The sequence below is a fragment of the Panthera uncia genome, chromosome E1, assembly GCF_023721935.1.
Source record: "Panthera uncia isolate 11264 chromosome E1, Puncia_PCG_1.0, whole genome shotgun sequence".
NCBI lineage: Eukaryota > Metazoa > Chordata > Mammalia > Carnivora > Felidae > Panthera > Panthera uncia.
The window spans coordinates 45,620,219-45,646,445 of NC_064814.1; the positions used below are offsets into that span (position 1 = coordinate 45,620,219).

At 42.4% G+C, this 26,227-nt stretch overlaps 3 protein-coding genes across 3 annotated transcripts; all 3 read right to left on the reverse strand.

Annotated features, from left to right (window-relative positions):
* LOC125926905 (olfactory receptor 3A2) lies at positions 1-960 on the reverse strand. The gene has a single exon (XM_049636810.1). It carries the CDS (start codon positions 946-948, stop codon positions 1-3), a length of 948 nt encoding a protein of 315 aa, XP_049492767.1. The 5' UTR covers positions 949-960.
* A 10,171-nt stretch (positions 961-11,131) lies between these two features.
* Positions 11,132-12,094, reverse strand: LOC125926903 (olfactory receptor 3A1). The gene has a single exon (XM_049636809.1). The coding sequence runs from the start codon at positions 12,077-12,079 to the stop codon at positions 11,132-11,134; it is 948 nt and encodes a 315-aa protein (XP_049492766.1). The 5' UTR covers positions 12,080-12,094.
* Positions 12,095-24,224: 12,130 nt separating this feature from the next.
* Positions 24,225-25,243, reverse strand: LOC125926900 (olfactory receptor 3A1-like). The gene has a single exon (XM_049636806.1). It carries the CDS (start codon positions 25,170-25,172, stop codon positions 24,225-24,227), a length of 948 nt encoding a protein of 315 aa, XP_049492763.1. The 5' UTR covers positions 25,173-25,243.
* Positions 25,244-26,227: the final 984 nt, after the last annotated feature.

Sequence of the window (26,227 nt, forward strand, 5' to 3'; positions counted from 1 at the left end):
TTAAGTCAGTGACTGCTTCCCCATGAGTACCCGCCACAGGGCACCCTGAACATCAGGATTTCTAAGACTGTAAATGAGAGGGTTCAGCATGGGGTTGATAACAGTATTAAAGACCCCAACCCCTTTATCCTTGTCTGAAGACTCCTCGGAACCAAGACGCATGTAGTTGAAGATACCAGTACCATAGAAGAGGCAAACCACTGTGAGGTGGGAGCCACATGTGGAAAAGGCCTTCTTTCTGCCTTCCACCGAACGGATTTGTAGGACTGCAGCTGCCACGTGTGCATAGGACACAGTGATGAGGACCAAGGGGGTTACAGCCATGAAGGCTGCTGCTACGAAGAGCAGCAGCTCATTGAGTTGGGTGCTGGAGCAGGAGAGCTGGAAGAGCTGTGGGAGGTCACAGTAGAAGTGATTGATCACATGGGGACCACAGAAGTTCAGGGTGGTTAGGGTAAGAGTGTGATTTAATGCATTGGTGAAACCCAAAGCCCAGGACACAACCACCAACATCCTCTGGACTGTCTTGCTCATTTGGGTGCTGTAGGTGAGGGGCCGGCAGATGGCCAAGAATCGGTCATAGGCCATCACTGTCAATAGGAAGCAGTCCATACCAGCCAGGAGGTGAAAGAAGAAAAGCTGTGTGAGGCAGGCTCTATAGGGAACGGTACGCTTGTGGGACAGGAGACGGGCCAACATTGAGGGAACAGTGACGGTGATGCACCCAACGTCCAGCACCGATAGGTTCCCCAGGAAGAAGTACATGGGGGTGTGGAGTTTGGGCTCCACCAAGATGGCGGCCAGGATGCTGAGGTTGCCCCCAACTGTGAGCAGATAGGCAAAGAGGAAGACTACAAAGACCACAGACTGCAGCTGTTCTGTTTCCACTAGGCCGAGTAGAATGAACTCAGTAACAGATGTCCTGTTAACCCCAACTTCTGGTTCCATGAGTTTCTGTAAGGAAATGTCCCAGGAGGGGAGATATCAGTCCACTCCAATTTGTTTATTCAACATTAATGCTTTAAACTACCCATGTTAAAAACCCCAGGTAAGTTCTCAGCTGTCTGGGTGATGATATTCCCACTCCCCAGGTTAAACCTCATCACTCACCTCCTCCATCAACTCAGTGCCTCTGCTCTTAGCTGAGATGCCCCAAACCATCATCACTTTGTCCCTTCTATCCTCTCCTGGTTGAAAAGGTTGAAATACTTGGGGCATTGGGAAAATGAATTAAGATAAAAACAGACAGTGAGATTAAGATGGATTTCTCCATTTTACTCTGGGGCATCAGTCAAAACCAATAAGCAGATTTTACAATAGAAAAATTAATGCTATTTCCAGAGAAACCAGAAAGCATTTGAAAATCTTGGCTTCAGAGCTTCTAGAAATAAAGCTCAAACAAAGAGAGCAAGACTCAGACCCGTGATTGCAGACATCAGATAGTTGAACCGAGTATATTTATCCAAGGTGAGGAACGTAGTGCTGAAGTATAAATTCAAAATCCCTAGGTCAATAAGTTGCTGATGTTCTTGATGCCAACTAAGACTTTATAAGAGCTTAATTTAAAATTATTTATTGTTTTTATAGTATCTGCTACTCACCTCTGAAACCAAAATTGCAAGCATGACCTCTGGGGCAGCTGCAGCTGGGTACCGTTAGTGTTCTACATCACACGGCCACCAACCTTCCACTTATTCTTGACTCAGACACAGCGGTTTGACCACTCGCTCTAAGGAGAGATCCTCAGGAAGTAGGCACATACTTAGAGAAGCAGATTGAGCCATGTTTTTCAGATATTATAAAAGATCCTGGTTAAAAAAAAAAAAATCAATGTTTCTCTATTGCTGATGGGATAAGCAGAGCTCGAACTTCCTAAGAGCAATGTTATTCCCTTGCATAGAATACACCGGAATCAGAGGGAAGCGGTTGGAGTCTAGTGACTCTAGCAGAAGGGGAAAGGGTGATGGGTTCACATGAATGAAAACTTAGATGCAGTGATCTCTAAAATATGCTTAAAATTCTAGGATCACCAGATAGGCGAGAAGGAGGACCAGTCACAGGCAACTTATAATTTCTGAAATTGATGATTAATCAGTGTTTTGCAAAGGACAAATCAATGGATGGACCACAGCTCTGTACATATACTACATAAGAGCAATGAACTACTCTCTATTTTCCTTTTTTCACGTAAGCATTAGATTGTGACTGTGTCACTTTCTACCTCTGTGCTCATGCAGTTTTCTCTGGCTGCAATGGATCCCTTTCCAACTCTACATCCCAAGTATTTCAAGACTGAAGGCTGGCTGCCTGGGAGTTCCCACTGTCAAAAGCACCACTGTCTCTCTTTCTCTCCTAAGCTCTCACTATACATGATCTCATGGAATTTATTACCATGTATCTTCTAGCTAAGTCATTTCTCTATAAAGTGTATCTCCCCTATTTCTCTGTAAATGACATGAGGACCACAAGCAGGTTTCATTCAGTTTTACAACATTAATACTTATCATACTGCTTTATATATAGTAGGTACTCAGTGTTTATTAAATAGATAAATAGATGGCTCAAGCATTCATAGGATTGCAGAGAAAGAGAGCATCGGCGTGACCTAGAGTTGTCATGGAAGATTTTCGGGACATATTGGAACTGAGGCTAGACTTTTGTGAATTAGGATGAATTACGGGAGGTGTAGAGGCATTTAGCATTCTCAAAGCATTGTCCCGAGTCCCAGGTTCTCCCTCCTGAGCTATTACCGCTCCCTGCTCTGGAACTCCAAAGAATACCTCCCTGTTCCTTTTGATGGAAAGGCTCAGCAGGACCTGGGACTGGAGTGAAGGTTTAAGGCTGCCCGATGCAATGGGTCATAGGCAGTGGATCAGACTCAGTGAATCCCACTCTCCTACGCTCTCCTAAGAGTAACAGAGAACAGGCTTCCAAGAAATGGGGGTATGGGCGAAGGGGTCCAGAAAAGGAGCCAGGATCTTTGGGTCGTAGCCTCAGATCTTCCCATAAAACAGTTTCTTTTTCAGAGGCAGCAACTGTACCTCATGAAAAGTCAGATTTGAGCTGATGGCAGCAACAGAGGCCCCATCACTGTTTTGGAAGAGCAGGGAAAGAACCCCTGAGTACACTCACCTAGGCATGGGCGTAGACACAAGGGAGGCTCTTCAGGAAAGGAGATGAGGAGTTATGTAGACCCACGTATCCGCCAGAAAGGAGGTAAGGAACTAGATATAATAAATCAAGGAAACAAGCTGATATTTTCTGTACCCTAGCATTATCCTTACAGTGTTATCCCTCCAAAGAGGGAGTAGACAGATGGGGAGAAAGACAAGTTGTTTTGTAAACAACACAAGCCCTTCCTAAATATAGCAACCGTGCCTCACATCTTCTGGTATTCAAATTTTCTTTTAAAAAGATGAACAAGGGCTTTATCTCTAGCCATAGCTTTATAGCAAGTAGTTAGAGACGGTGATATAAATTCCATTTAATGGTAGGGTCACTGAGGTCCCAGGACTTGTTCACATTCTCAAGCCACCCTGGAAACTAGAGGTGTAAACGGGACTAGATATAGGTTTGCTAAGGGAGGGGTATATTTCTCAGATGTCAACCCCGAGCGGAGCCACTGAGCAGAGATAAACTAATTTCCAGACTTGTCTTGGGCCTGGGATGAGAAAGGAGCCCCAAAAGAGAGGCAGGAAGGAGAAGCTTTCTTCACACCCAGTTTCCTAATGAGTCCTCAGAAATGTGGTGTTTTTCCCCCTCAGGGCCTTGTTAGAGGGAGCCCCTGGGACTGTGTCTTAGGCACCCAGCAGTGTCTCTGGAAGTGGGGATCGAAGAGCTATATTGGGCTAGGAGGCCTTCTGGGGAGCTGTCTGCCAATATGACCATCTAGGCCGGGCTCTGAGAGATTGAGAGCCCTGGTGAAGGCGGCAGACTAGTAAACAGAAGATGCAGGAGGGTTAAGGAGGGTGTTCCTCTGACACCTATAGCCACCTCTACTTACGCAACACTCCTTTCCCAAGAGAGGGTCTCTGTCTTCTCCCACCAGAGGAGCCTTCTGCAGTAGGAAATGCACTGTGGACAGACCTGTTTTCTGGCGTTCGGTGGTTGACTTTGGACAAGCTGCTGTACCCTTTTGATCCTCAGTGTCCTTATCTGTGAAATGGGCATATCCTCTACCATAGAGCATTGCTTGCAGATTAAATCACATAAGATTCGCTAAGCTGATGATAGAAGTTTGGCAACACGTCAGCATATCAACTGATAACATCTGTGGGTATTTGTTAGGCACATGGTAATATGTTACGTACTTTTTGCGCCTGGGTCCCTGTCGTTCCTCACAACACCTCTAGGAAGCACCTTGTGGCAGACACATCAGATGTCTGCCTCACCTCTCCCTCAGCCTTTCTTCTCGTTTCATCTGCAGCTGGTCGGACAGTTCCCCTCAGGCTTTTGCTTGTGGCAGGCCGACAGAGGGTAGCCTCTTCCTTGGGATCCTTTGATGCCATGAATTTTGGCAGTGGGGCTGGGTACTCGCTAGGTCTGAGCATGAGTGCCCAGAGTGCAGAGAGCGCCTTGACAATAGGAAAGGGGAGCCAATGGGTAGATACCCCAGCAACCATTCCTCAGACAGTCGTGGGAAGCATTCCATATTCTCACGCTCAATCAAGTCTCTGCTGGACATCCGTTGCAGAGACTTTGGCCCCTTGGTCAGGGACATCTCTTCTTCATTCATCTCACTCTCCTCTTAACCCCTGTCTTCCTCCCAGGGATTCCTGCTCCCTGGGATGATTTCCCAGTTAAGCCACACGGGCGTCTTGTCTCAGGCTCTGCTCTGGGGGGAGCCTGACTGAGACAGCTGGTACTGGGAGTGGCCCTAGGAAGCAAATCCTCCTGATGGAATTCTGCACCTGGACCATTCGCCACAGCTGGGGGGAAAGTGGGCTTGGTGATAACCGTAGTTTCATCGCTGAGACTCAGCTGTGGTATGTTGGGATGAGGTACAGGTGAAAGGCGAAACACTGGGTCACGTTTTAGCACCAGCACATTAATATGATAGCCATGGAAAGTATAAGAATTGCGGAGTTTTAAGAATTAAGGGTGGGTCGCTTCTGTTAACTTTCCCAGAAGCCTGAAAAAACAACGCAAAGCCCAGGGGAACCAACATTCAATTCAGGGTATGCCACGAAAGCCTGAAAACTTCCTTGGCACATCTTCTGCAGCCACAAGGAGAGAGCTCTGAAAATCAGGCATCGGACCTAATTGTAAGGGTGGCAGATCCACACGGGAGGCTGAATGTGCAGCTTAGGGGAGTCTCCTGTGCTAAATCCAGGGCCCGGCTAAGGAAGGAGTGAGACCCTGAGTCTGGGGATGGGGAAGTTTGAGAGGTTGCTCATGAGAATTGCAAACCCCCAGACTCTCCCGCAGTCACTTGGCCAGAGTATCCCTTCCCCTTTGCTGGTGGAGATCAACTTCCTTGTGTGTGACGGCCACACAAACACCTCATAGGAAGCAGATGTCTACAAGATGATTCTTGTCTTCCTCAAGAACTTTTCCCAGGTCTCCTCCATGCCTCCAGAACAATTGGGATTACGTCTCAGCATATTCTGAGAAAGGCCAATCCCACTCATGATGTCAGAGAAATAATTCACTCACTGAAAAGAATCTGACACTAGGCTGAAACAGGGCCCCCTGGATATTCAGGTCCTAAGCCCTGAAATCAACCCTTTGGAGATATGATGTGATTGCTAAGCGTCTTCATCTGGGAAGATGATCCTGGACCATCCAAGTGGGCCCTAAATGTTATCACAGGAGTACTTAGGAGACAGAGGCAGAGGGATGACTACAGAAGAGAAGGCAATGCGAGGCTGGAAGTGGAGAGGGAATGAGGGAACCACAGGGCAAGGAAGGCCAGCAGCCACTGGCATCTGGGAGAGACTCAGAATGCGTTCTCCCCGGAGCCTGTGGAGCAAACTTTCTCTGCTGCCATTTGAAGTTAGCCCTGTAGGACTCATTGTGTACCTTTGGCCTCTGGAGCCATGAGAGAATAAACTCCTGTTGTTCTGAGTCACCAAGTGTGTGGTATTTTGTGGCAGCAGCCATAAGAAACGAATACACTCGCCAGTGCAACCCAGCAGGAACTGGAAGCTCCTCTTGTTGACAAAGGAGAGATGTGGGAGTGGATCATGAGGACCAAAGGGGTGGGTGGAATGTGAGGCTGAATAGCGAGAGTTCATTGACGAGGGAGCACTTTTCAGGATTCAAGATTTAAAATCCTGGCAGGATGCCTGAAGCTGATCCTAGTAAAGTGCCAAGATGTCTCTTTGAAGCTAGATGTTGGTTATAGGGACTCTTCAAAGATAGGTTGGCATGCCTGTCTCTGCGAGTGTGTCTTCCTCCAGGTCCTTGTGGGCACAAGTGTTCCCAGGCCACTTTAATCTGCAGTTGGACTGAGGTCTGTGGGGCAACCTCTGGAGGCACAGTAGCATGTGTCCCCTGGTGGGTCGTTGGACGAGCGGGAGTATTCCTGGCCCATGACTGTGAGGTGCAGAAGCCAAGTTCTAGGGCCTTTTCAGCGTCTGCAGTTGGACCGGGGCTTGAGGGTCTGAGAGGCATATATGAGCGTGTCTCCTGCATTGTCCCCGGCTGAGCGGGACTGGCAGCTGAGAGGGCTGGAGCTGCTTCAGCATCCACAGCCAGGGTCAAGGTTGGCGGGGCTGTTAACCAGGGCACAGGTGGGTATGACTTCTGCTGGGTCTCCCGGCAGATGTTGCCAGTGACGGGACCAATGCCAAACGGGGCCAAGCTGAGTTCACAGGGGGACAGAGCTGCTTCTAGGTTGTAGCCAGGACCTACTGTCAGCATGACAGCCACCTGGGCACATGTCCTTCTCCAAATATACCTTCTTAGTCTTGGGTTCCACCAGGGTCTCACAGTCTCCTACCTAAAGCCCAGAGCCCCCACAACTTTTCTGTCCAAAATATTGTTGCTGAGGGGGGAATCGAGTGGGGATCTCCTCTTCTGTCATTTCGCTGGCTGCTGTTATATATTTGTGTTTATATTTGTATTACATTACACATATTATACATAAACCATATACATTATCACGTACACCATATACAAGCAAGCTTACATTTTATGGGATCTGGACAACTTTGATCCACTAGGGGAAAAGTTAGAACATACACAAAAATAAATTGTGTGTACTTTAAATATTTGACTTACAAATAATTGTAAATAAGCAATCATTTGAACTTTGGCTCAGGTCACGACCCTGCAGTTTGTCGGTTCGAGCCCCATGTCGGGCTCTGTGCTAACAGCTTGGAGCCTGGAGGCCTTTAGGATTCCGTGTCTCTCTCTCTGTGTCTCTCTCCCACTCACACACTCTCTCTCTCTCTCAAAAAGAAATGATAAATGTTTAAAAAATTAAAGCAAATGTAAATGTACTAGAAAAACATCACTGATAAGTATTTAACCAACATTTAGATGGAAAAGTCATTATTTTCTAAGCATGACAAAAAAAGCATGATAAACTTCACAAAAATATCAGACTTCATTTGAGCAAAAGAAGCCTAAACAAAGTAAAAGACAAGTGGGAAATTAGGGAATATCTTTGCAACACAGACAGTAAAGAGATACTACCCTAAAATGTGAAATGTTGCCACCAATGATTAAAATAAAGATAAACTACCCCATGGGGCAAAAAATATGAACTGGCAATTTTGAAAGCATAAATCTAAATAAATTAGAAATAAATATATAAAAATCAATTGAGTCACACTCATAAAGAAATTCTAATTTAAAAATAATGCAATATTTAATCTAATTATCAAAGATAAAAAAATTCTATTTATAACACTCAGTAAAAGCAAGTGAGGTAAGAAACATTCTCATAAACTGCCAATCAACTAACTAAAGCTGGTTGCCCTACAACCTTGGTCCAACATACACACACACACACACACACACACACACCTTTTATGAATATAACCAGTGAAATAATTTCAGTTATATGAACACATATACAAATGAGAATGTTAACTCCAGTATTATTAACAACTGCCCAAAATAGGAAATAAATGAAATCAATAGGGATTTGTTAAATAGATTGTAGTTTATACATAAAATGGAATATCATGAAGCCTTCAAAATGGATAACGTTGATTTGTAGGTTGATATGTAAAAAAAAATTGTAATAATACAGAGAGGAGGGAAAGCATATTACAAAGCAGTACGGTGTTGTGCTTGCATATGTTGACGTGCATGCAAGTGGGAGCGTGTGTTCATTTGTGTGGAAAGCCAAATACCAGCTACCGCCACTTAGTTCTTTTTTAAAAATTGGATTACTGAAGGAATGGCATAAAAGAGCGACAATGATATTCTGTATTGTTTGAACCTTTATGATATGATGTATTACATGTATGATAAACATACATTGGAATAATAACCTGGAATTAAAAAAAAAAAACAGGCAAATTCCAAAGAAAAGGGAATCTCCCAAATCGGTAATAAAACCCTATGATTCTGGAGAGTAGACAGCATGCCCGGAATCAGTGCCTGAGTCATCACTTATTATCAAATGCTGAACAAGTTGATCCATTTTACTCCAGTGATTACACATGAAATCATCCCGTGAGCCTTGAGATGAGTGTTCATATATAAGAAAGGCTAGAGGCACAAGGAGTTTTGGAAGTGAATAAGCTCCATCGTGCAGCAGGGTTACATGCTGGTGGGTAGGAAAAATGGTAGTAGGAAGATGTGGTAACTCTTCAGGGTAAACAGAGTGACACAGTCTATTTGTTCATCAAAACTAGTAGAATCAGAAGGGATTACAAGTGGAAGAACCTTGATGGTTACCTTGTGCCTGTCAAGTACAGGCCCAGACAAGGTTGAGAACTTATTCAAGGTCGAGAACATTGCGGATGAGAGGAAGTGATGAAGTGAAGACCATGTTGTAGGTCTTCCTGGACAGTTTCCTCGACCCTTGGAGGAAGCTCCATTTGCATTCTTGAAGTTTATCTGATGGCTAAGAAAGGATCAGGAAAGAGCTATCTTCCTCCCCTCCCCTTCCTCCCCCCCCCCCCCCCCAACCCCCCCCCCCCCCCCCCCCGTGTCTTTTGACGGTCTTGGCTAGCGTGACCCAAAAGGCAGAGAGTAAGTTGATAAGGTGGTTGGTTAGTCATAGACTCTGGTGATATTTGAGGTGGACAAAATACCCAGAACTTCTTCTCATCTCTTTTGTCATCTGATAAACCTCCCTAACATTCTCAGAACACTTTCTTGTAAGAGAAACTGAAAATGTGTCCCTTGGACACTTTTTAGCACTTTCAGTGAAATTTGAACATTGCTTTATTCACGGTAGAAAAGATACACCACAATGATGGTGTGAGGGTCGCATAAACTGGTTATTGCTGGACAGTATAGAACAGAAGCAGCCCTGTACAGAAGCCCAACTCTTTCGTCTCTGACCCACTAATTTTGTTTCCCCCCTTCTTTTCTCTGACCTTTTAGCCATCTCAAGGTATCTTATCCTATTTCTCTATCTTTCTTGTCTCCACTCTTTGTGTACCCCATTCAGTCCGCTCCAGTGCCCCGAGCCTTCACTCTCAGCCCATTTGTTTGCAGTTCTGTCCTATTTCTCCCCGTGTCCCTCTTTCTTCTTCATTTTCCTGCAAACGCTTCACCTCCAGTCTTGTTTTGTTTCCCTCCCTCATGTCCTTTCTCTTCATCTCTGTCTTACCCAGTCCTTTCAATCCTTTCACTTCCCTGAAAACTCACAGAGAAGCTAGGACACAGTTCAGGTCAAAGGGATGTTTTGGGGCAAGGAATCAGGAAACATCAGTGACAGAGTAGAGATGCCCACAATAGGTGATTCATCTCAAAGGGAGGCTAGAAGGAAAATAAAGCCAAATACTGATTGGATGAAAGCTTAGGATGTAGCATGCAAGATGAGAGAACATTCTAGGTTAGAGACTGTTCTCCTACCGAGAAGGGACGTTTAGGGGAGCATCACTATATGGCTTTATTTACAGATATGGATGATCTCAGCTGGAAGATTTTGGGACTGAGAGGATTTAGAGAGGAAGTTCATATGGAGTATTTTGGGGTTTTTCATGCGTAAATAATATTTTCATTACAAAAGATTATCTTTTCAAATGATTTGAAATATATCAGGAAAAACAGATGAGGAACATTAAATTTGTATTATAAGGTTTACCATATTTATTAGTGGAGTTTTAAAAATTTGCACACATGAATCATGCTCTCCAGAGGTACTAGAGAACATATACCCATACAGCTTCCTCTCTGTCCCCTCTATATCCCATGATATCTTCATGTGATAGGAAAAGAAAGTTCCTGTTTTGGTTTGTAGAAATCTGATAGGTGAAATAAAATGAATCTAATCTCTAGGTCCATGTTTTAAAACCAGACCATCCATAGCTGAACTTGCGGGGATCACATGACCTACTAATGGATGCAAGGCGTGGTGGGAAGGCTTCTTTTTAAAAAAAATTTTTTTTACATGTATTTATTTTTGAGAGACAGAGCCCAAGTGGGGGAGGGGCAGAGAGAGAATGAGACACAGAATCCGAAGCAGGCTCCAGGCTCTGAGTTGTCAGCACAGAGCCCGATGTGGGGCTTGAACCCACAAACTGAGAGATCATGACCTGAGCCAAGTTGGACACCCAACCAACTGAGCCACTCAGGCGCCCCAGTGGGGAAGGCTTTGGATATTTTGGGGAAGCCAGGCTATAACCAACCAAAGAGTCATTCCCTGTGAGACATGAACCCGTACTAGTCGAGGTTCTGAGATTTTGCTTCTACTCAGAGAAAGGAGCACACAGTGTCTGAAGTTGTAATTTGTCAAAAGGGTTGGCCTTGACAGGGCCCACACTCATACTGACTATAAATTGCACATGGTTTCTTTGGGAAACAATAACTCTTATCCCTAATTAAAACAAACAAACAAAAAAACCAACCAACCAACCACACAAACAAACAAACAAAACCTCCTGTGCAGGGAGACAGAAGCAACTCTGGACCGTTAGTCTTAGTTACTGGCTCTAGAGGATTTCTTCTTTAGTCCAGAAAGGGAAAAGGAGGGAGTGACACTCCAGACCTCAGGACCTTGTCAAGCCAGTGGTCGCCTCCCCATGAGCACTCTCCAGAGGGCACCCTGCACATCAGGGTTCCTGAGGCTGTAGATGATTGGATTCAGCATGGGGTTGATGACGGTGTTAAAAATTCCAAAAGCTTTATCCTTGTCTGAAAGCTTGGCTGAACCCAGTCGCATGTAATTAAATATACCTGAACCGTAGAATATGGCAACCACAGTGAGATGAGAGCCACATGTGGAGAAGGCTTTCTTCCTGCCCTCAGCAGAACGGATTCGTAGGACTGCAGCTGTCACATGGGCGTAAGAGGTGACGATGAGAGCCAGGGGAGTACCTGCCATTATGAAACCCACAGCAAAGAGCAGCAACTCATTGAGTTGGGTGCTGGAGCAGGAGAGCTGGAAGAGCTGTGGGAGGTCACAGTAGAAGTGATTGATCACATTGGGACCACAGAAGTTCAGGGTGGATATGGCTACTGTGTGGGTCAGTGCATTAGTGAAGGCTAAAGCCCAGGACACAGCCACCAATATCCTCTGGACTGTCTGGCTCATTCGGGTGCTGTAGGTGAGGGGCTGGCAGATGGCCAGGAATCGGTCATAGGCCATGGCTGTCAAAAGGAAGCAGTCCACCCCAACGAGAAGGTGAAAGAAGAAAAGCTGTGTGAGGCAGGCTCCATAGGGAACAGTACGCTTGTGGGACAGGAGACGAGCCAACATTGAGGGAATAGTGACTGTGGTGCACCCAACGTCCAGCACCGATAGGTTCCCCAGGAAGAAGTACATGGGGGTGTGGAGTTTGGTCTCCACCAAGATGGCGGCCAGGATGCTGAGGTTGCCCCCAACTGTGAGCAGGTAGGAAAGGAGGAAGACTACAAAGACAACTGGCCGCAGGTCTGGTGTCTCCACCAAGCCCAGCAGGATGAACTCAGTAATGGCTGTTCTATTGTACTCACATTTTGACTTCATTTTTCCTGCAAGGAAACATCCAAGGATATAATCTTTCTTCTCAATACATTTATTCTAAAAGAACAAATAGACTGTAGGGCGGTAAAATTTGCCACCCCAAAATGTGTGTCTTTGGCACGTGGACTATTTTAGGCTGATTACTTTCAAAAAGCAGAACTCTCAGGAGAAACCTTTGCTCTCCCCTCATATGCCTAAAAGAGTTTAGATAGAAGACTTGCTCCAGGAAGGCAGCTATCACCATAGATACCAACAGTATAACATGAGATAAGTGTGGTAGCCAGGGAGCATTTTAGTGACTTTCATTCTGTAGTAGGATTAATTTGACAGAAGAAAGCAAAGCTGTAAAAGCTCTCAGTATAATTATGGAAGAGAACTAATTGGTATGTATGCCTTTCCCAAATGCCCCTGAAACTTTCACACCCCCCCACCAAAGAACATGTATAAATGTGTAAACTTTTAATAGAATTAAATGTATAACATTAATAGAATTAAATGTACAAACCTGAAATCCAGAAAATTCCAAAAGAATAAAGAATACACGCAATAATATTTCATCACAAACCAACTTAAGGAAAAATGAATTTTAAAAACAACCCCCCGTGTTTTGAATAATCTGTAAGAAACTGTTGGACCAGAGGGAATCAAAACTTAAACTGAAGAACATCACGGAGACTGAAAAAGGGGAGAGTGAAACCAACACACATGAGAACATGTGTATTATCACCAAACCAGTGTTCATAAACAAATCCATAGCCCTAAATGAATAGATGAAAAACAGAATGTAAAGAGGGTGGTGAAGCAATCGGATCAAGAAATTAGGAAAAGAACTTTAAGAAATGGGGAGAGGCTGGTTGGTAAAGGGGTTCAGACCTTGAAATTTTCTAAGAGAGTAGGACTTACATAATCTCAGACACAAAGGAAAAGGTAAATATGTGAGGTGACGGATGTGTTAGTTAACTTGATTGTGAGAATCCTTTCACAACGGAAACGTATCAAACCATCGTGTTGAACACTTTAAATATTTTATAATTTTATTTGTCAGTTACACCTCAATAAAGCTGGAAAATATAAAGTAAAGCAACACTTTACAAGCTTTAGAAAAAGAGAAATGAAATATCCATTGCTGACGTAATACAAGAATTTCATACATGATATAAGTGGCATCTTAAGTGAGTGGGAAAATGTACTATTCGATAAATGCTGGAGAGGCAATAGCACAGCTAGCTGGGAAAAACTGAAGTTGTATGCGTACCTCATATATTTTACAGAAATAAATTCTAAATAGATCAAAGATTTAAGTATAAAAATTAAAGCAGGAAGTTTTGGGGAAAAATCAAAGAATTTTCATCATGTAAAGATGACTCAAAATATAGAAAAAAAATTTTTTTACATAATGCAAATGGATGATTCTATTAAAAGTTGAAAATTCTAGCCATTTAGCTAAGCTGGAGCCACATTTCCCTAAATCTCATTCTCTGTATGGTTGCAGGCTAAGGTTGGCTGCAAGGGGAATTTGTAGAATAGTTGTGAGACAAAATTACATACGTGTTTTCTTTTTACCTGGAAATTCCACTTCTGGGAATTTATCCAACAGATATATGATCACATGTAAGAAATGGCATTTGTGTGATACTCTTTGTTGCAGCATGGTTTGTAAGAGCAAATAGTTGAAAACAACCTGTGTTCATCGCAAGAGGGCTTAGTAAATTAATATGGTATATATCCTTACAAAAGAGTACTGTGCAGCCGTAAGAAACAGTTCTGTCTGTGCTGATCTGAAAGCTATCAAAGCCATATTACTAAATATAAAGCACAACTGGTAGAATAAATACAGCATTTTTTGGTTCGCTTTAAAAAGAAGGGAACACTCCCACTCACACACACATGTATGTGATATAAATCTTCTAGTTATGGGATGAATAAGTCATGGGAATAAAAGACACAGTATAAGGAATACAGTCAATGATATTGCAGTAACGATGTAAGGGGACATATGGTAAACGTAGCATAATGTATAAACTTGTCAAATCGCTAAGTTGTACCTGAAACTAATGTAACATTGTGTATCAACTATACTCAAGTTAATAATAACTTTAAAAAACCATACATCTATTTAAATAATCAGATGGACTGCCATCTGGGACATTCCATCTGGAATAAATAAGAAAAAAATGGTGGAATATAAACAATTAGGAATTAGAAAGGGCTACAGCCAGAAATACAAAGGAAAAATTAAATTTTAAGAGAATACCCTATAACTATATTATTTAAGTGGAAAATTTCAATAAAATAGGCACAATTCTAGGAAAATATAAACTAAAATATATTCAAGGGCAGTCTCAATACACAAGTAAACCAGAAACAGGGAAGAAAGTTAAAAAAAAATTGTCAAAGAAATAATTGCCCCAGTAGTGATCTCTAGCCTCATAAAACTGTTGAGAGAAGTTTGGTTTAATTTTGATGAATAGAATATTCTCATTCTATATAAACTTTCCTGCAACTCCAGAAAAAGAATTAACTTTTCTAATATCTTTAAAAAACTTGCAGTTGACACACAATGTTACATTAGTTTCAGATTTACAACATAGTGATTGGACAAGTCTATATGTTATGCTGTGCCCACAAGTGTCGCATACAACGCTTGCCATCTGTCACATACAACGCTGTTACAACACCATTGACTCTATTCCCTGTGCCATGCCGTTCATCTCCCTATTTGTTCCTCAACTGAAAGCCCATACCTCCCACTCCCCTTCACCCATTTTGCCCATCCCCTACCTTCCTTTCCCTCTGGCAGCCACCAGTTTGTTCCCTGTATTCATGGGCCTGTTTCTTCTTTGTTTTATTTTGATTTTTAGATTCTACATATAAGTGAAATCATATGGTATTTGCTCTTTGTCGGACTTATTTCACTTATGTCATCATGCCCTCTACGTCCAGCATCCCAATGCTTTTTATGAAGTTAGCATGCACCTGACACTACAAATATAAAATTTTAGGAAGAAATAGATGAAATATCACTAGAGAGCAACTTTAGTTATGACTATAGAAACAAAATGCTAAATATAACTATAGAGAGTTTTAAATATCAGAATATTAAAAGAAGTAGTCTATCATGATTAAGAGAGCTCTTATAAAAAATTGAGGCTGATCTAATATATGTAAATGTATGTATATATTAGATCAGTTGCCTAAAAAGTACTTTTTACAGGTTACAATCCATTGTTGATTTAAAAGGAAAACACCCAGCTGTAGTCATCTAAGAATAGAGGGATACTGCAGGATTATTGCTAATGGAAAGTAACAAATTATCCCATGAAAGTAGGAGCAAGAGAGGGATCCCCACCATTACATCTATTTTTATTATTGTCCTGGAATCATTATAAAATTAATGTCAAGAAATAGAAAAATCAAGTTTATATATTGGAAAGGAAGAGAAAGCAAGTGTGTTGATTGTCCATAAAAGGTAATCAGGAATTATTAGAAAAAAGTATCGAGATAAAAATCAAATATACAGAAATCCATACATTCCTTATATACCATCAATGTACACTGGTGGAAAACATACTGCAAAAAAAAAAAACAAATTAAAAAATGAAATGCTTATGATATAATGTTAAGACTAAAGCAGGATGCAAACCTGTACAACACGGTGTTATTTCAATATTAACAAAGATAAAAAACACACACTTTCACACTCACACACAGAAACAAGACTGGGAAGAAATACCAAACTTTGTCAGTGGTTGAGTAATAATATGAATGGGTTTTATTATCTTTCTTCTCCTCTTCTCTACTTTATGATTTGTCTACAATGAATGCAGATTATTTGTTTTAAGTTCATTTATTTATTTTGAGAGTGCACGCACAAGCTGGGGAGGGACAGAGAGAGGGAGAGAGAGAATCCCAAGCAGGCTCCACATTGTCAGTGCAGAGCCTGACACGGGACTCCATCCCAGAGGAGATCATGACCTGAACCGAAATCAAGAGTCGGATGTTTAACTGAGCCACCCAGGTGCCCTGCAGATTATTTTTATAGTATTTGATGAAGTACCACCTCATGGGCATGATCATGGAATACCTACTAAACCCCATATCACAATAAAGTAAGTGCACAAAAGAGAAACCAGCAATCCCTTCCCCTATGATATGTAGGTGGTCCCAACATATTTGATACGGACAGAATTTCCTTCGGGGATTCCCTGAAAACAATTGCAGCTAAAAGCTGTTAGGAGAATTACCCCGAGCGAGGCACTGTGCACCATTCTAAGTGCTTTAAATGTATTAACTCCTTTATTCCTCACACCCCCTACTATGAGATGGATCCCACTTGTAATCCCGATTTTACAGAAAGAACATGAGTCACGTAAAGCAAATAGCAGAGGCAGGATTTTAACTCTGGTAATCTGACTCCAGAGCCCCTGCTCTTTACACATACCTTTACACATACCACCGCTCAAGCAAGGTAACCCAAGGCATCTGAAGGATCATGAAGGCATGTCTTTCTCCTGAAATTCTCTCTGAATCTATATCTGATCCATTCTCATGACTCAAAAACCCACTCTCATGTTTGCTGTGGTTTGTGCCCTTGCAGATCCCAAAGTCTTGACTTGCAGGCTGAAGTAGCTCAGGTTCAAACAAGTGTCTTGGTTGGATCATGGCCACAGTCAGAAGTTGCCCCCAATTTCCCTTTTTATTTCAATCCATGTCACCAGATTGCAAATTCTGTAACTTCCTATATCCCCACCTTTGCTGTTGCTACTTTCTCTCTATAGACTATCCTTCTTCCATTGTCACGTGCTCAAAGTCTTCAAGACTCAGCTCAAATACTACCTCTTCCAGAAATACCTTCCTGATCTGTGCCCATTTTAAAGTGATATTTACATCTTCAACATTCCCACCACACTTTAATTATATTCCACATGGCACTTACCACTGTGCCTTCTAGCATAATCATTTAGTGATTTAGTGCAGCTCCCTCAGTCCAATTTAAGCATGAGATTCATATCTGAATTTAGGAACTATATGCATAAACTTATTTTAGGTATGCACCATTTTATAAATGAATGAATAACTGCATCCATTGACAAATAGGCTTTCTGACAAAGAGGGCATCTTTGTGGGCTATAGTAGTGATGAAAGGGTTTCTGGAAAAGTGGGAATTTTCCTAGACTTTGAAGGATTGGTTTGATTTGGTTGAGGTAGAGTCAAGTGAAAGGCACAAGGGACTGTTGTAGGGATGACTCCTCCACTCATCGAGATGGGGCATGCAGTGCACGTAGCAATCTACATACTGGCATACAGCTTTTTATATAAACTTCCCACAAAGTTTCCACAATCGGAAGAAATATTCCTCAAAAACAAGTAAGTCATGAGCCAGAATAATATGTTCCCCTAGTAGCTTCTGTCTAGCCCTCAATCGATGAGGGATGAAACTTACACAAGATTTCCTAAATTCTGGGTTGTTCACCAGATTATTGATCTGGGGTGTCTGTGGCTAATGAAATCACAAGAGTGACAACCGATGAGGAAGCCCTTCCGGATCGCCATTCTTGGGGTTTCATATGAGTCCTAGACTTCCGTCATGCTGTGAGAACTCCCTGCTCTGAGGTCCCAGTAGGGCCTCCATGTACTAGTGGTGGTCTCAGTAATCTAGGTGAGGCTGTCCAGCAAGGATTGGTTCCAGGCAGGGAAGTTGAACACTGAATCTCATCCCACTCATCCTTAACAGTCAGGAAAAAACAAAAAGCTTCATCTAGGAAAGAGGGAATTGGTAAAGATGCCTAGAAGAGGAACCTCAATCTCTGGTTCATAGTCCCGGCTCTTTCACTCACCTGATTGTCATCCTGAGCATGTCTCTCTTAGTTGTGCTTTTGAGACTTTGGTTGCTGTGCCTGTAAAACCAGGAGGTTTGACTTACTGAGTAACAAATAAATTTCCTTCCATTTTACATAAGAGTGGAGGGAGGATCATGGGAAAACTCACCTGTTACCGCACAGAGACCAGTGAGGTTGCAAGGGAAGGGATGTAAAGGGAGTGAGAATCTGCACAAACTCAGTCAGCAACTCTGGGGGAATATATATGGAAATGAGATTAAAAGAGGTAGAGGCCATCTCTGTCATGGGACTTCTCCACCACAGGGTAATCCTCTTGTGTCCTTAAAATTGCCCAAGAGTGGGGAGGAGCAGGTGGGGCGAACTAAGTAAATACAAGTCTTAATAAATAGGACAGCGGTAAAACAGTGGTGCCTCATGCATTTGTGGTGATTTAGAATCTCTCCAGACATCTCCATCCCCCATATTGATCTATGGGGGTAGATGGGATGGTTATCCTAAGAACTCCATTTAACCGAAGGGGACATAGGGGAAGTCTTTGCTTTCTCAAGGTCATCCAGGGAACTAGACACGGAGCCAGCACCGAATCTGGGTCCCCAGCCCAAGGGTTTCCCTCTTCCACTTTTCTGGTCCAAACAGGACTTGGGGGCAGATACAAGCTGACTCCTAACCTGAGATGAGGAGGAAGCCCAAGAGAGAAGGCAAAAACTGGAGGTGCCCTTTCCCACTTCAAATTCTTAATGAGTCCTCAGGAACAAAGTACATCCCCCCCTCGCCCCTGCAAAGGCCCCTGGGGCCTTGTTAGCGAGGGCCACAGACACTGTGTCATGGGAGTCCCAAAATGATCCTGAGAGAGGTAGTTGAAGCAGTGTGCTGTGCTGTGCTGGAAGGGACCAGGGGACCCCTGGGAAGGGTGCTTCCACCATCATTACCTGGGTTAGGCCTTTAGAAGATGAGAATTTAGTGATAGAGATGATGAGAGAGGAAATTGGAGAGGTTGTATAGTGTAACCCTTGGACTCTTGTGTCTTCCTCCTCAATAACTCACCCAAGTCCATGGGATAGCATACTCTCTCTGGGAATCCTGCCGCACTTTGTAGACAGATAGACCTGCTCTTCCAGGTATTAGCAACTACTGAGACCCTATGGACTCCAGTTTCCTTTTTTGAAGAATGAGAGTAATATCCTCTCAAAAGGTTGTTGGGAAGACTAAATGAAATAACATGTATAGAGTTCCTAGTAGGAGACTGCCAGTGTTGCTATTAACATAATAATAATTGATAATATGTACATGACCCCACACCATAACATTTATATGCACTAAATCGCAATCAACCCTTACAACGATTTCATGAGGTAGAAATCGTTACTATTCCCATTTTAGAGACAAATAATTGAGGTTCAGGGTGACTCAGTAATTTGCCGAAGGCCACACACTCAGGGCTTTGAGGGGTTGGGGCTCAAACTTGAATTTGTCTAATTCCAAAGCACATGATCTCAACAATTATGCTATGTGATTGACTCCTCCACCCCTGTCCAATTAACCCCTTTCCTCCAAATGATATACTTGTTTATCCTGTTGTTTGTGACCAATATAGCTTCTAATTCACCATGAATTATGCCCCAGGATGAGCCTAAGGCATCCTACTCTCAGTGATAGTGGCCTCTGCACCACCCAATAGCCTGGTGCACAGAACTGGGATCGACTTCAGCTGCTGCCTCCAGTACAGCCCTCTTGCTCTCCAATTATATCTGCTACTTATTCTCATTGCAAAGAATTATGACCTTAACTCAGTAGTCTTATGAGGAGCTGACCTTCCAGAGTTAGGCTTGCGTTGTTGTCTTAATGATCGAACATACGAATGTTAAGGCTTTTCATCATTCAGTAACATTTTTCTAAAGATAAATGAAAACTATATTGAACTGGAGCTCTAGAAGTTGTTCAGAGATCATGGGAAAGGAGTAATACTTAAAGGATATTGCCTATGAGTTTATTTATAAAAAATATATTTGAAAACACAAAACTATTGAACTTCCAATTGTTGGAAGACATCAGAAACAAAAATGAAAGAAAAATGGTAAATTGGAATACTGTGTAGAATTATCCGTAAAATATATGGCCAAAGATACGCAAATACGTAAAGAGTTCCCACAGATCAATTAAAAAATTGACAATTCAGTAGAAAAAGAAGCAAAGGTCATAAAGAAACAATTTTCAGGAAGCTGTGAGATTAGCCAGGTGGCAGGCAGGATAGGAGGTCGCATGCTCATCTCCAGGAGCTCCATCACAGTTGTGTCCAGTTCTCTGAAGACCACAGTGCCTTGCCATTTACAAAATAGGAGCTGCCACTGCTCAGTACCCCACACACGAGGTCCCAAGTCACAGCTTTGACCCACGATCACCAAGCCAAGCTGCACTGCTGTGTGACCACATTCTGGCTCCTAAGCAGAAAGTTTGACCTGCCATCACCAGGGGGTCCTGCCATTGCCCTGTGCTCTGCAACATAAGCCCTAAGCCAGGCCTCTGACATTCCATCACAGGGGCTCTGGTTTGTCTCCCAACCCCTAGGTCCTAGTCTCAGCAGAGACTCACCGTCACCAGGTTGCCTTGCTGCAGCTCTCTGCCCTACTTCCGGTGTCTTGACTCAGGGCTTTGATCCACCATCACCAGGGCTGTGCTGTTGCTGCTCTACACTCTGGGGTCTGGAGTTGGAGCTTTCGCCCCAACTGCTGCTGCACCCTGCCACCTAGGCCCAAGCCACCATTACCTCGTGTCATCCCTGGGCCAGCCACTGCAACATTTCCCCTCCCACTTAAAGCCTGAGTCACTATGGTAAGCCCCAGAAACCCAGACTCCAGTTCCATGGGATACCTGCACATGTTCACATGTCAGACACCGGCACCACCACCATAGCAAGTGCACCTGAACCCCAGGACCCTGACTCTGTGGCCACTGTGGGTGCCAGCCCACTAGACCTGGGGCCGAGAGGGGTCCCCTCAGGTAGAGCTTACCCCCATGGGCAAAATAGGAGAACAGGAGAATGCCAGCAGCTTTCACCACCAAGGACCCCAATAGCCCTAGCCATCACTGTTTGGGCCACCAAAGACCCCTGTGGTCTTTGCCAAGGTTGACCTCAGCTGAGGGAGCTACAATCAAATTAAAAAGCATCTACCAAACAAAGGAAGCCATCAATAGCAACCTATGACATGGGAGAAAATATTTACAAGCCATGCATCTGATAGAGGGTCTTTATGTATCCAAAATACATAAAGAACTCATTCAGCACAATAAAAATATCCATTTTAAAAATGGGCAAAGGACCTGAATAGACATTTTTCCAAAGAGACATCCAAGTGACCAACAGGTACTTGAAAAGGTGTTCAACATCACTAATAATCAGCACATCAAAACTATCATGAGATATCACTTCACACCTGTCAGTATGGCAATTATTAAAGACCAAAGACAGTAAGTGTTGGTGAGGATATGGAGGAAAAACAAACAAACAAACCTTGTGCACTATTTGTGGGAATGCAACCTGGTGCAGCCACTATGGAAAACAGTATGGAAGTTCCTCAAAAAATTAAATATAGAACTACCCTACGATCTTGCAATCCCACTTCTGGTTATAGATCCGAAGTAAATGAAATCAACTATCTCAAAGAGATATCTGTACTTCCATGTTAATTGCAGTGTTATTCACAATAGTCAAGATATAGAAATAGCCTAAAGTCCTTTGATAGATGTTTAGATAAAGAAAATGTGATATATAGATAGATACTGATACACACACACACACACACACACACAATAGAACTCCTGTAGTGACAGTGAGGATGGGGTTTGATGGCATTATGCTAAGTGAAATAAGCCAGGCAGAGAAAGACAAATTTGGTGTGGTATCATGTGTATGTGGAATCTTAAAAAAAAAAAAAAAAAAAAAAAAAGCCAACTTCATAGAAACAGACACTAGAATGGTGGTTGTGGTTGCCAGGGACTGGGGGAGAGGACAAAATGGGGAGATGTAGGGCAAAGGGTACAAGTCTTCAGTTATAGGATGAATAAGTTCTGAGAATCTAATATGCAGCATGGTGAATATAGTTGATAATACGCAACTGTATACTTGAAACTGGCTGAATAGACATTAAACATTCTCACCACACACACACACACACACACACACGGGAGAATTAGCTATGTGAAATAAAGGATGTGTTAATTATCTTGTTCTTGGTAATCATTTCATAATGTGTGCATATATCTATCTATATACCTATATCTATATGTATCTATATCTATATATCTCTATATATCATCATGTTGTACACTTTAATATATACAATTATATTTGTCAATTATTTCTCAATAAACTTTGGAAAAAATTAATTCCCAGTGAAGAAATACTAATAATTATATTAGCCCAGGCCTCCATAACAAAATACCATAGATTGGGGGGTTTAAAAAACAAAATTTATTTTCTGACAGTTCTGGAGGCTAGAAGTCCAAGATCAGGTGCCAGCACAGCCAGGTTCTGGTGGAGCTCTCTCTGGCTAGCAGATGGCCGTCTTCTCACTTTGTCTTCACATGGAATGGCACTTCCTCTCTTCTAGACCACAGGCCAGCAGGTTAGGGCTCCAACCTAATGTAACCTTAACTACTTCCTGAAATACCTCATTAATACTTCCTAATTAATCTCATTTAGCCTTAATTATTTCATAAAGACCCTATCCCATATACAGTCACATTGGGGATTAAGGGCTTTAGCACATGAATTTTGGTGGGATACAATTCAGTCCATATCATGGATAATAAACATTTGAAAATGTATTCAACCTTACGTGATGTCAAAGAAACACGTATTAAAATAATAATTAATATTTTACAACCGTTATAATGTCAAAAATTAGAAGAATTTGTTTCTATTGGGGTGCCTGAGTGGTTCAGTTTGTAAAGCATCCAACTCTTCATTTCAGCTTAGGTCATGATCTCATGGTTCGTGAGATGGAACCCCGTGTTGGGCTCTGTGCTGACAGCATGGAGCCTGCTTGGGATTCTCTCTCTTCCTCTCTCTCTGCCCCTCCCCCCTCTTTTTCTCTCTTACTGTCACTCAAAATAAATAAATAAATATTAAAAAAGAAGAATTTATTTATAATAGTTACTGTTAAAGCTGTAGGAGGCAAGCAGTTTCACCCATTATTGTAACAGTAAAAGAGTGAAATTTTTGTGGGATAAGAGGGAAATATGTATTTAAAAATCTAAGTTTTTATATTTTTCAACGCAGAAATCATATTAATTAGAACTTATGAAAATGCTTGCAAGATAATAAAAACACATCTTTGAAGAATATTATTGATCATATTGGAGTAAATCTAGAAATAGTTAAACTCCATCAAAAGGAATATTGTTAAGCAAATTATGGTTAATTAATAAATTAGCACTAGGCAATTATTAAAATAGAGGAGGTAAGTTTCTAGATATTTTGCCAGATAATAAAGTCTACCAAGTAACGTTTAACAAAAAGACATGGTACAACATGCCCCTATAGATATGACATATATATAAACATGTTTTTATATGTATAAAAAATTAGAAGGGAAGCACCAAATTCTTAACAGTGGTTTCTTCTTGAAAATTGAATTATGAAGGGTCTGGACAGAGAGGGTGAAGATTTGATTTTCACTTTTCATTGGTAAAATTGTGTTTTGTTTTCATTTTTATAAACATAATTTCTAATGGGAAATTTAAAATCAATGAGTGATATTTCCATTTCAGAAAAAAAAAAAAAAAGAAGTCCCAAAGGAAGTATAACTCCTCCACTGCTAAATACCTCAGAATCTTGCAATGCAGACAGGGCACTCAGTGTCTCAAGTTATACTGTACTGGGTCCAGAACCTTGTGTGGGATCCTTGTGTCAAAGCACGTTGGGGGAGCTATTTCAGGGGAATCCAGACAAGAGGGTGTACTAATATTTGGTACCAAGCTGTGACTTTCCATATTCTAGTTTGGAAAGAATCTTTGCTGGTCTATTTTTGGGGAACTCAGCAAAAAATAAACAAAAGGTCCTGCCTGTAGGACCATGAGTCTCTCAGGATACAGAGCTTCCTGGGTTCCACCTCCATCTGGAGTGGGAAGAGTAGCTAGGCCCAAAAGGCAACTAGTCAAGGATTCTGGTTTACAGAACCCACACACACATTATCAGGGAGAGCCTCCTTGGGGAGCAAGGAGTCTCACTTCATAACAAAAGTCATCTTGCTCAAGGATCTAGGAGAGACAGGAAACACTTCCTGTGGTTCTACCCTCCTGATACACTTTTATGCAAGGGCTCGCTTCCCCGTGAGCACCTGCCACAGAGCCCCCTGTACATCAGGGTTCCGAAGGCTGTAGATGAGTGGGTTCAGTATGGGGCTGATGACAGTGTTGAGGATGCCAATCCCTTTGTCTTTGTCTGAAGCTTCCACTGAGCCCAGCCTCATGTAGCTGAAGACACCTGTCCCATAGAATATGCCAACCACAGTGAGGTGAGAACCACATGTGGAGAAGGCTTTCTTCCTGCCCTCAGCAGAACGGATTCGTAGGACTGCAGCTGCCACATGGATGTAGGAGGTGACAATGAGAATCACAGGTGCACCCGCCATGAGGATACCCAGACCAAAGAGCAGCAACTCATTGAGTTGGGTGCTGGAGCAGGAGAGCTGGAAGAGCTGTGGGAGGTCACAGTAGAAGTGATTGATCACATTGGGACCACAGAAGTTCAGGGTGGATATGGCTACTGTGTGGGTCAGTGCATTAGTGAAGGCTAAAGCCCAGGACACAGCCACCAATATCCTCTGGACTGTCTGGCTCATTCGGGTGCTGTAGGTGAGGGGCTGGCAGATGGCCAGGAATCGGTCATAGGCCATGGCTGTCAACAGGAAGCAGTCCACACCAGCCAACTGATGAAAGAAGAAAAGCTGTGTGAGGCAGGCTCCATAGGGAACGGTATGCTTGTGGGACAGGAGACGAGCCAACATTGAAGGAACAGTGACGGTGATACACCCAACGTCCAGCACCGATAGGTTCCCCAGGAAGAAGTACATGGGGGTGTGGAGTTTGTTCTCTACCAAGATGGCGGCCAGGATGCTGAGGTTGCCCCCAACAGTGAGCAGATAGGCTAAGAGGAAGACTACAAAGACAACTGGCCATAGCCCTGGTGTCTCCACTAAGCCCAGCAGGATGAACTCAGTAACAGCTGTTCCATTGGTCCTGGATTCTGGGTCCATGTGTCCCTGAAAGGGATCAATCTTCCTAATTTAGTTATTCAAGAAAAATACACGGACTCACTCTCAAATGCCAAGCCCCAGGGTAAATTCCCACGGGTCTCTAGTGGGTATTTTCCCACTCCTCAGGCCACACATCTCTCATTAACGCTCAGTCTTCACCTCAATGTCCTCACCCAAGTTCCAGATGAGTTACACAACTACCTTGGTATCCCCCCTCCTTATAAGAGATCTATAAATCCTTTCTTCCAGTGTTCCCTAGAATCAGGGAATGAGGTCCTTCTACCAACAACCTGTATAAGGAGATTTGGAGAAATATCATGCTAAAAGTGAAAGTGAATAGCTAGTAAAAATAGAAACAGCAGAAGAATTGATCATAAGTCCTTATAAAGTGATCAAAAGTCCTTACAAAGGAATAAATATATATCAAATAAGCAAGAAAATTGTCAAGATACACAAAATTAGGAATTGTAAAGGCAGCATAACCAGAGGCCAAAAATAAATAAAATAACCTTGGTATACTATTTGCTCCTAAATTTCAACAATCAATTCAAGAACAGTCCCCAAACCAAATAAACCAGCTACAATTGAAAAAAAAAAAAAAAAAGGAAAAAAAATAGGCAGTAATGTGCTTCCATGTGTAGGCGCTAGGCTCCTATACCTTACATACAAATTATTTTAAACTATCAATGTAAATATAATTTTCATGTAATATAAATTTTCTTAGCTTATAAAAGATGAAAGCCTTCCAATTCGTTTTTTAAAGTTAGCAAAGTCTGATACTCAAATGTAACGATAATAGCAAGAAAATGGAATTATCCTACACTATTCCCATTTGAAAACTTGTGTGCAGAAATCCTAAGTACAAGAAATGAAAGCCACCATTACCTAATATATTTTATAGGAGAGGATGATTTCATATTAGTAAATCTATTAATATACTTAGCAAACTTGTGGGCTTAAAAGGAGGAAAGTTTTCCAAAGGACCATTCATAAATGTCTACATACATACTTAAAGAAAAAAGAAAAAAACTGCTTGTAGTTACTTTAAGTGGAAG